Source organism: Eptatretus burgeri, chromosome 7, assembly GCF_056783735.1.
Source record: "Eptatretus burgeri isolate ZD-2024b chromosome 7, Ebu_testis_v1, whole genome shotgun sequence".
NCBI lineage: Eukaryota > Metazoa > Chordata > Myxini > Myxiniformes > Myxinidae > Eptatretus > Eptatretus burgeri.
The window spans coordinates 90,261,223-90,273,306 of NC_140967.1; the positions used below are offsets into that span (position 1 = coordinate 90,261,223).

General features: G+C 44.8%; 1 protein-coding gene across 1 annotated transcript in view; it reads left to right on the forward strand.

The window, feature by feature from the left end:
* Positions 1-12,084, forward strand: part of TM9SF1 (transmembrane 9 superfamily member 1) — a 45,019-nt gene that overhangs the window by 2,980 nt on the left and 29,955 nt on the right. Inside the window, exons 3-4 of the mRNA XM_085889541.1 lie at positions 118-269; positions 9,601-9,786. Of these exons, the coding sequence (XP_085745667.1) occupies positions 118-269; positions 9,601-9,786 (338 nt within the window). The remainder of the gene's footprint in view (positions 1-117; positions 270-9,600; positions 9,787-12,084) is intronic.

The following is a 12,084-nucleotide window of genomic DNA, read 5'->3' on the forward strand; positions in this document are numbered from 1 at the left end:
CAACTTCCCCCCTTCCATTCCCCCCCCCCCCCGCCCATCACACTTAATGCATCCAACAAACCTTGGAAGTCCTATTGAGGCAAAATAATCGTGTATCGCCTCCTATTTCTCCACCAGATACAATCTGGACGACGAGGTGACCGACGATTTTGATCAAGGTGACAATGGTTGGAAGATAATCCACACGGACGTGTTCCGCTTCCCACCGCATTGCAACTTTCTCAGCGCCATCTTGGGCGTGGGGGTGCAGTTTCTCACCCTCACCATCGGTGAGTTGCCCCTGTTTTCCAAAATCTTTGGCATCGTCTGCATTGCCCTTCCATCAATCTGATAAACTTGCTTGTGTAAACTTTGGTCTGGTCAGTGTTGGTATTTTTTTTTCTCCTGTGTGAATGGCTCTTCTTCGAGCACATGTCCCATGATTTTGCATTTGCTAATTTTTTTTTTTAATTATCAAAATATATAATTACTGTATGTCCATTTTTGTTGATTTTTTTTGCTTTTACATGAAATCGCACCTACAGTGTCTCCTCGATCTCTCCATGTAAGTCATAGCTCTCAGAGAAGCGTAGTTCCCTAGAAAGGTGGATTCGATAACACAGTAAGTCCGCATGAGGCGGCCATTGAACAAACACAACACGGTACGTATCTCCATCGTGAAATTGGACATGCTGTGTTCTTCCATTTTGGTCTGTATTGTGATGCCATCTTCGATATCGTGGACGGAAAGTAGTTGTACATTATGTTTGTATGTTTCATCTACTCCTCTGAGAAGATTCGACTCGGGAAGCTGAAACTTTCAGGGATTATCGAGGGTATCCCGAAGTTGTGCCTGTGCAAGTTTTGTTTGATTCCATCAAGTTTTGAAAATTATTTATTTATTTGCCCATCATAGCATTTTCTTTCTTTGGGGGAAGTGGGGTTGCAAATGGGATTATCCGGGCGATAGAACCATGATGTGTTATATAAGCACATGAGCAGTAGGCATGTTTTTGCAACGTGAAACGGACCCTTTCCTATAAGTACACCATCGAGGTTGGGGCGGCGGAATGGTCAAGAGGTATGCACACTCACCTCTGAGCTGTCTAACCTGGGTTTGAATCTTAACCCATCTATAAACTACCACCCTGGTGTTTCGTATGCAGGGTAATTTATGAATGTGTGTGTCGTCCTTCGGATCGACGTTGAAGTTTCAGTCCCATTTGCCAGCTTCAGTTCATTTGCATTAAAGATCCCACACAGTGTCCTTCATGAATAGTCGGCGAACTGTCGCCGACACCATGCACAAATTACAAATTCCTCCTCTAACCTACAGGGGGCACTACATCAGCGGCACCACTGCGTCCACGTAAGAATTGACGCTGACCTTGCAGCCATGTGCTGCTGGGTAATCACGGCGATGAAGGAATTCCTGTATGGTCACTCGCAGAGTTCCATCGCAGTTGCTGTTCTTTCCAAAGCACAATTTCTTGTTGCCAATTGTATTATTAGCAAAATCTGTGTAGACATAAGTGTTCAATCCTGTGGAAACAGCCACTTAGCAGCGAGTTCCACTCGGGGTCGAATGTGAAAATATGTAGGTCCATGAGACGAGTGAACTTCACGATGTTGACGGTTAGTGTTTGTCACAAGAACTACATTAAAACAAAGCAGTGGTGTCATTACTGTCGTAAAAATTAACTTGGGACCTCCTGCGTGAAACCCTCTCCCACCCTATTCTTCTCTTCATTAAGAGGGGCAAAATGAGATCCTGATTTGCTCCCCCATCATTGCTGTAAAATTACGTCATTACCATAACGCATGCGTTGATTTGCTGCAGTGCTGATTGTAAGATGAAGTATATTCAACCATAAGGCAATCTTGTTCTCGGCCTTGGTTTGAGCATATCGAAGCGCGTCAGTTCCCGCTTCGATATGCTCAAACCAAGACTGAAAACAACATTGCCTTATGGTTCAAAAGGAAACTTTATAAGAACATGTGTTTAACTGATTGCTAGGCCGAGGCCTCCAGATTAGAGGTGACTCTTTGATGTAGGACTATGTCCAATGGAGCTTGGGGGAGTGCTCGTCACCCCACATGTTTCGAGGTGTGTGTGTGTGTGTGTGTGTGTGTGTGTGTGTGTGTGTGTGTGTGTGTGTGTGTGTGTGTGTGTGTGTGTGTGTGTGTGTGTGTGTGTGTGTGTGTGTGTGTGTGTGTGTGTGTGTGTGTGTGTGTGTATATGTATATGTATATATACACACACACACACATGTATTGCACACTTTCAGATCAAACCACTCTATATATAGTCTTCTTCGCACATCTCACATTTCTATATACCTTAGCGACCATTCTGCGGTAAACGCTCGTTCTAATTCTCTTAGTATGGTTCACCAAGAGGAATATCTTGGAGAAGTATGTTCTCGTCTCGTCATTTCACACTTCAAGGATGATATTTGTGGAAAAGCCTTCCTGATAAAATGGCTCACCAAAAGTTTCATCTTAATGTATTGTTCAATGACTCAGTGTGGTAGAACCACTGTATTCATCTGGGATTAAAATTAAAGTTCAGCATCCCTTTTATTCTCTACCGATTTTTGGCTTTTTCTCTCGAACTGCCCAGAGCGACGAAGTGGTGACACTCGGGGAATGAAAAATGTATTTCCTTGAACCACACCCAGGGAATGCATTTTTTTTTTTTTTTTTTTTTTTTTTTTTTTTTTTGTGAATTTCCAGTGGAAAGCTCCTTGATATTTGCATGCCTCTCCTTCACCCATGATTCTATTCGTTTGCTTGTTCTTTTGATGCACTTCCTGCAGAAGAGCAAATCTCTTTTTTTCCTTCATTACTATTCCTGAGCTGCAATTTCTAGCCAAGCTTTTGTTATGCTGAGGCACAAAGTTTAATCCGACACCTGTCGTGGCTTTACTGTGCTTCACACCTTTGAATCCCCTTTGAGGACCATTCATGTCCTGAGGTATTGAGTTTGTGGCTGCCGTCCTTTTGCTCGCGGGAAAGTCACCTTTTATGATCCATTACAAAGTATACCTTGTGGTAAAGATCTGAAGCAAAAAAAAAACGAGGAAATAAATGCAAACAAATTGGCATTCCAAGCTTGTGTGTGCCCCCAACCATTGGGCAAGTAGCGCACCATGTGCTGCCTCCACCCGTAGCAATGGCTTACAAACCTGTGGCAACGTAAGTGAGCGTGCTGGTATTGTCGTGTTGAAGTGGTGCTTGTTAATGGGGCCCCACTAAGCCAAAGCGGTGCTTCACGGATGGCCGGCTTCTCACTGATTTGGAGGCAAATGCGCTGCCAAGTGGACATGAGCGATCTTATTCCATGCGTGATCTCATCCCACTCCAGTAATGAAGATTTTTGTCCTGATTTACACCCCCAGGGATTCATCAATAATTCCAAAACAAGCGGGACGCGGTAAAGAAAGCATGAAATGATTTCATAGAAATATAGGCACGCGACAAAAATTAACAGATCTTGTGCATGAAGACAGGCTACGATGACTATAATTATAAGCAAGGAGAGGTACATTCAAAGTACACCACCCCATGCCAAATAAATAAATAAATCCTCCAGCGCCTGGCGATGCCGCTGTGGAGCATGTGGCAACGGAATTGGGAGGGAACGGTGTACAATAATTGATTGATTAATTGCATAATTAAAATAAATAAGTAAATAATAATCGTAAAATAATTAATTTCTTAATCAATTGGCTAACAGCACATCCCAAATCCACCACTGTTTCAACCGAATGCGTAACTTTTTTTAAAATCAAGTAATTCATCAAAAAAAGAATAATTAATTGATTAATCAATAAATCAAAAATACCCTTTATAGCCAAATCACTTTTTCACTGTCGTGTCCAACTATCAGCTTCCGAGCTCAAAGGATGGCTGAGATATCCCCAGACAAACAAAATAATTAATGTATTAATTAATTGATCAATAAATTAAAAAAAAAATACCCTTTATAGGCAAATCACTTGTTCACTGTTGAGTCAAAATATCCGTTTCCTAACTCAAAAGTGCCTGTGCCTCAAATATCAGTGCCTGAGATATTGCGCAGATGAGAGAAAATAAATAAGTAATTAATAAATCGATCAATTAAATGATTAATCAATCGATTGATTAATCGATAAATAAAAAGTACTATTTTTTGCCAAAGCACGTCTTCACTTTTGTCCCGAAATTTCAGCTTTATAACTCAGGATGGCTGAGATATCGCCTGGACAAACAAGAAAGAAAGAAAAACAAACCGAGTCCTCCCTTCCTTTGATACCTGGTGATGATGTCTTACATTGCCTGGATATGGAATTGGGAAGGAGCGATGTACAATATAAAGAACACACACACACACACACACACACACACACACACACACACACACACACACACACACACACACACACACACACACACACACACACACACACACACACACACACACACACACACACACACACACACACACACACACACACACACACACACACACACACACACACACACACACACACACACACACACACATACATACACGAACCAGGCAAGGTTAATAAAGGGCTCAGATGTCCATGAGGAACTTTCTCAAGATAGGACAGTGCTGTGCAGAGATCACAACTTGGAAAACCATCATCTACAAAGAGGAAGAAGAGCTGTGGCAGCAGATACAAAGGCACAAGCATTCCGCAAGCAGTAGAGATGTGAGCCAACACAGTTACGTCCTGCCTGCAGTTGAGGCTGGAGAGAGAAATGACACTGCCAATGCTCAAATACTCGCTCCCACTCTCCTGCTGACAATATTGTCTGTCATTTGACATGGTGTGGCCTGTCGTGCACCGACTTCTCGTCACCGACCCGATCGAGCAACAGCCCATGGTTCCAGCCAATAGCAGCATTCATTCTTGCCATGAGGTCTACAGTAGTGCACCGCGTTGCTGTAGTAATAGGAGAGGCACCTCCTGAGGGATTTACTCTGGGTGATGACACCGCTTGCATTGGCAGTGATGTCACAGCTATGGGATCGTGCTGACGTTGGAAGGGGGGAGGGGGGTTGAGTGGGGAAAGGGGAGCGAATTTTGCCACGTCGCTGCCACTCTACTCATGAATCGCTAACTTTCCTTCCCTGGCCCTTCCGGTTCAGATGGTGAAGACAAGTCATGTGACACCTAACCCGAGCTGACATTATACGGCTCATAACATTGCCTCCTTCCAGCAAACAGAAACACAACCAACTTAACCCAAACATTAAATTCTTAATCGAGATGGTACTTCATGCCATGCGTCCAGAACCACCTCCCTTTGGAAGAGAAGGACTTGGCTGAATATTCTTCTCTATTCACAACAGTGTTGAAGTGATTGCTATCGAACACATCTTAGAAAACAGATTGGGAGCTGTGGAAAAGCCTACCTCTGCTAAGTTACACAGTCCACAAGAAATGCAACAAAATCTACATCACGTTTGGCAAAGTTGATCAGACTATCATTCGGAACATCATCGTTTTGGACCTTCACGAGTTCAAGCACTGTATGATGCTAATGGATATGCTTCCAGATCCTAATGCAAGTTGTCTTTGTGTTTAAATCACAAATTGTCAAAGGAAAGTTTTTTACAATCAGGGGTGTTCATTTTATTTTGATAAGGCATTGGATTTGTGATGCCACAGCAGACAGTCAATCGGAAACCATCCTGATTCGTAGCTATCATCTGGGGTGCATTAATAACAACTGGAAGCACCCGCTCCCTCCAGGAGCGGCCAGTGGTGTCATTTTATTATCTTTATGATTATCAATACCTCAGCGGAGTACCTGCCCTTCAAACGATCTAGTTCCAAGTGTGCATCATGATCCTCTGACATATCCTTTTATTTGGGCGGTGTATAGGTAACAGACCGCTGCTTCGATCACTCGCGAAAGTGAAAATAACCCGGGTTGTGTATCTGAAGCAAAAACGTGTACTGCTTCTGTGCATATATAATACATCATGGTTATACAGTCGGATAATTGCAATTGCACCCACCCCTCTACCCTCCCTCCCCCAGGGAAGAAAATGACACGACGGGTGGGGAAAATTATTTTTTTCCAAAACTTGATTGAATCAAATGGTACTTGCACCTGCACAACTTCAGGGTGTGCTCATTGATCCCTGAAAGTTTTAGCTTCCTAGGTCAAATCCTCTTGGAGGAGTGGATGATGCAGACAACATACATATCCAGTGTATGTCATACATACAACATATTTTCCTTCATATATATATATACATATACATATACATATACATATACATACATACATATACTGGTCTATTTCTATTCTATATTTATTTTATTTTTAACATGAGAGCAAGTTTATAGTGGGGCAGATAACAGCAATTTTTGAGAGGAATCGTGCAAATGATACAAGCATCAAATTTGGCACATTTGTTCTCCAGGGGATTCTAATCAAATCTTCCTGATTGGCCAGTTGAAAATTCAAATTTTGAAAAAAAAAAGTCCAAGATCACGAATCAATGTTGGATGCTGGCTGAGATTGGTGAATGTTTCAGAAACATCATCAAAGACGTTCCAAGTCTGCCATGCAGTTTTCTTCCCTTTACCGCAGAAGGCAGACACGACGTCGCATCCAGTGAACGCATGGAAGTATGGGATCCCTCTAGCTTTCTCAGGCCCAATTGCAGAAACTACCTCATGGACTGGAATCCATCGTGCCTTGGCTCCTTGGCCAAAGGCAATCCACATGTTCTCAAGACCTAGTTCCTGTAAGGATGGCAGTACAGATATTGCTATGACTAGTACGTCCGTGTCATTAGCCTGAATGATAATGGACTTGCTACCATCCGTCGTTGCATCCCTGGCGTGTACAAATATTCGAGTGTCAGCTTCTTCATGACAACATGGAGACACAGCATCCAGTGACTTCCTTGTGTTGCTAATGGCTTCTTCTCCTTTTGTGACAATGGCTGTGCTTGTCGTCTGTACTTCACACATCTTTTCCGCAATGAAGTGAAACAGCTCAGTCTTGTTGCTGTCATCTCGAATAAAGCTTCTCCAGTTACTTGGGGTCCTACTGGTTCCTGTCACTCTTCTTCTGATTCCTTGCCCCCTTTTCGACCTTGCCTCGGACTTCAGACTTGACTTCTTGTACACATCAAACACTACGTCCACCCTCTCGTACCTGGCACCATAGGATTCCACCTTTGGGATCATGTCTTCTTTAGCATGGTCATCAAATATCTTTGAAGTGCGTGGAAGTAGGGCATTGATAAGTGCTGAGCCATCAATGATGACTGCATCTCCCCTTGTTTCTCTGTCTGGGATGTTCACTTGCGCTTCAAGAATTTCAGCCAGCTGTGACTTCAAATTTTTTTGAAGTTTTTTTTTTTATTTTTTTATTTTTTATTTTATTTTATTTTATTTTTTATTATATTGTTGTGGTTACCAAATTCGCAAACCACCATTCAGGTCCCTTAGGTGAGGTATCTCGGTAAGTGCATGTGTAGTTAGGCCCAAACCCGTTGTCTAGTGGGAATACATGTCATATATGCGTGCTGCGACTCTTCAGGATAGCCGTTTTTCTTTTGCTATCTTTATTTTGGACCAACCGCCATGATTACCACCACAACCACAACATCAACCACCAACCACAACGCCGCTTCACCACAACCGCCACGACCTTCACGTCACACCTCGCAGCCGTCGCATCGCCACCGTTCTTGCGCCGCCTGTGGGTACCGGTGTTGGACTCGTGCAGGGCGCGCGCCGAACAGCGTGTACAAAATCACGGATTTTGTGCTTCAAAAACGGATCAAAAACGACACACGCCCACTTTTTGCCGTCCAATCGGTGAGCGAGGGGCGATTTGGCCCCGCCTCCAGGACGATCGATATATGCAAATTTGTGGATCAAAAAGCCTTCACGCCCACTTTTTCTCGGGCCAATGGGGAGCGAGGTGAAAGGTCAAAGGGAGGGGGTCAAAGGCGAAGCTACGGGGGGATAAAAGGACCGTGTTCGTCAGTCAGGAGGGTGGAGAGTCGGAGAGTCCAGAGGCGGAGAGTAGGAGAGTCGGAAGCAGAGGGACAAGACTTCGCGGGCGGTGGAGCTGCTCGTCGTGTGCGTTGGAGTCGGAACGGAGGGGACGAGCTGTGGAAAGGCGGCGACACCAGACGAGGGGGTGCTCGCGTCGTGCAGGGAGCTGCACCCGAGGGAGGCCGACAGCGCGACCTGGCCGAGGTGGAGACGCACACCAGGGATAATAAAGATCCTCTATACCCCGAGCATCAGCAACCCCCTCCTGTTTCCCCCCGCGCTGAGATAGTGCGACCAAGGGGGCCCCTTTCCCACCCCCTACCAGACACTGCCCGCGAGGCCCGCGGGGTTGGGGCGCCATCGCCGCTCCGCGTCTCATCACCAGACGGGTAGGCGCGACCCGGTCTCGGCCTCAGGCCCGCCTCATTCTTGGGGATATTCTTTTCCTTGGTTTTGGGTATGTGTTGTCGGCGCCGTCTGTGAGGTAGAATTGTATAAGTGTTGCCGTGTGCTCGGTAGTCGGTATTAGCTCTGCATTGTGTTTTCACTTTTACATTTGCTTGTTGTGTAAATTGCATTGTGTTTTCGCTTTTACATTTGCTTTTTGTGTAAATTGCATTGTGTCTTTTCTGTGTGCATTTGGTGGAATTGTATATGTGTGCTTCCCGTGTGCCGCGAATAAATGTGCTTTTGTGTTGAACTGTTTCCCGCTTCGCTTCGTCATTTCTCCCATTGAATCCTCATCTTGCTTCACGTAAAGGGTTGGTAGTGGGCTGAATACGCCCGATAATTAATCGAACCGTCGAGGTCGACGATAACACCGCTCGGTTATTCTGATAGTACGGAACGGGTCGCTTTAGTGGCCCGTGTCCGAAGTCGACCTGCGGCGAGGTGCGATCGCCCGGTCTACCCTCCGCGTGGGTACTTAGGTAGGTCGAATTTGGCGAGCAACCCTATCCCACGCGGGGGCTGATTGGCTCGATCGCGGTGAGACCGAAAGGTCCACCCGTGACTGGTTCCCGGCGTTAGTCCGAGAGGGTCACGACTGGATTGTCCGTCCGGTGGGCGACGTGCCGCGATTCGAGTTACGTGGCCGTCAGCACGCCGGCGGGCGCGAAATCCGCAACAATATTTTTTTTTTCAAAATTTGGATTTTCACATGGCCAATCGGGCAGATTTGATGAGAAAGCCCTGCAGAACAGAAATGCCAAATTTGATGCTTGTATCATAGTTTGCACGATTTTTCTACTATCGACTACACTATTACAAGAATTCCACCACAGATTTGTAAATCTCATATTGTGCTACATTTTTTTTTTCTTGCCTTGTCTCCCTGTACCCTTGGCAGACATGTTTGTGTTCTTAGAATTTTGAAAAATTATTTTTGCTCTTCAGGTTAGAAATTGATTTTGGGGTTTATGGCAATGGGGAAACAATAACACTTGTGTGTTCTCACTGGGTTTGCATTGCGTGCTTGGCATGATACGTCGTCACGATCAGTCTGATCGGCAAACCTTCTCATTTCAAGGTAACTGTGCAACAAGTACATACGTGTATGTGTTGCCTCCATCACCCTCAGGCATTATAATCATGGCCTTGCTTGGCTTGTTTAGCGTCGGGCATCATGGTGCCATCAACACCGCTGCAGTGCTTCTGTACGCTTTGACGTGCTGCATCGCAGGCTACGTCTCCAGTGGCTTTTTCCAGAAGCTCAATGGTAGCGGCTGGGTCTGGAATATTGTACTTACTACCTGCATGTTCTCTGGTGAGTATTTTCATTCTTGCAGAAATGTTTGCTTTGAGGAACAAAACATGTATGCCTACATTGTTTGAGGCTCATGGAGGAGCTCGGACACTAGCTGGATTACCACGTTTACACGAGTACGTTGGATGGCTTTAGTGAAAACTGGTTTGGTTTGTTTTACCCGCTCTTATGCTTGCTTTGCACACCCATGAACTAAAATCCTTTGCAGGTAAGTAATCTTCTTTTGACGCGCGATGTTGTCTATGTGCACAGCGTATTTCTCTTGTGCTTGCAATATTCTTATTAAGCTCGATAGGTTATGTGTACCCATGTGTTGTCAGCACACGGACTGCCTCCTAATACGAGTGTGATTATATTGTGGGGTACTGGTCACAAATGTTTTTTTCACAAATAGGTTAATGCTGGTGCGCTTGATGTTTGACACAAAACATACTGGTTTTAATATATGCTTGTAATGTTTGTGGAGGTGGTTTGTGTATCATAATAGTAGTTTTGTGTGAAAGAGGAACAGGTTATGGAGAACAGGAACAGGCCCATAAACCTGAATATGACCTTTGACCGTTGCTTCTTGGATTTGTTTTTCTGGTTGTTCTGGATTTGGAATTTGCAACAAAACATGAGCTTGTTGTAGGAGAAGACTTTGTGAGGGATCTCCAACATTGATGGGGGTGGGGGTCCACAAACTTTTGGTGTGCCGTGCTGCATTTGGTTTGCTGAGCAAACTCTTGGTTGGAAGATTATCGCCCACCATTGTGGACAGATCGATCAAAGGACCATCACATTCTTGTGAAGTTGATAGTTTCTCGTTTGTCAGATTTTTCCCATGGCAGGCGCACACAGAGTTGTGATTGCGACTTCCACGTACTCATTGGCCGGCTGAGTCACTCCACGCATCCAAGATTCCACCCTTCCCCTGCCCTCATTCTCTCTATTGGAAGTGTTTTAAAAATATATGTGTATTTATATTTTTTTGTATTCTTGTTGTGGCTCATGGAAGAGCTTTTATTAGTCCACCAAATGGATCAGAACACAACAAATCGAAAGGAACAGTTGAGAGGTGGGAAACACCAACAACAGAGTCGAAGGGAAAGATGGAAACAGACAATGGGTGTGGGGGGGGGGATAAGGGCAGGAGAGGATGCATATGATGGGAAAGATTGATACAGGAGGGGAAATTGGAATTTTGAAAGGAGGAGGGATTGGGGTGGTGGGGTTAAAGAGGGTGGAAAAGATCATGGTTTCGAATTGGGGACCATCTAAGATGGTGGTGAACAGCTGGCTTGATCTGGAGAGAAGAATGAGTTTGAAGAGAAGGGGGGGGTGATAGAGAGGACATGTGAGTGGAAGTGAGCAGTGAGCCTGGATTTGGGTCGTTTAACCAGAAGGGGGAAGATGGTGGACCGTTTGTGCCATGCAGAAACCTTGGGGTGGGGGCGGGAACAAAGCATGGAAAACCCAGAGGGTGCAAGACCAGAAAGGAGGTGGTAGATGACAGAGAGACCACTGACCTGTCTGTGATAATAAAGTGATAGACAGCTTCATTGCAGGAGGCTCCAATAGTCTTGAAGGCCTTTGTTTCCACGGCATCAAGCTGAGCAAGATTTGAGGCTGATTGTGTACTTGTAGCGATCATTCTTTGTCATTACGAAGTTTCAATGACTGTCGTCGAAAAGAGTGCCTCAGAAGTATGACCGTGTGGTGATGACGATCCAAGAGGAAGAGCGAAAGGAAAAGCTGTGTGAAGAGGGAAGTGTAAGTAAGAGGAAGATTATGCATGAGGTTTCTAAGTGAGGATATACAGATGGCCTTATTCTTGTGGATCTCAGAAATTCACAGGAACAATTTACCCATTAGTAGCTGAGAAGTTTAGGGCTGAGTTTAATGATCTCATTGCAGAGTACAATCCTGACCAGCGATTCACCGCAGATGAGATGGGGCTATTTTGGAAGAAACTGCAAAACAAAACATACCTGACTGAGGAGGAAAAAAAAAACCCTTCAGTGGTGAAGCAGTCTCAGGACTGAACTAGAACATCACTCGGTGGAGCGCACACCTCTGCCAAGCTGAACAGTTTACGTTTTGTATTCCACTGATAGGTCAGATCTGCATCTGGACTTAAACCAAATCTCATTGGCTTGTTCTTGTCACCTACCCAGTTATGTCATAATCTATCCATAACCTTGTGAGATATCATGCTCACAGCCAAACAGGGATGAAAACATAACCTCTGATCAACTTTGGCGGCAGATGTAATAACCCTCGTGTTCTGCTCTAATACTTCTGGACATTTTCACTGCA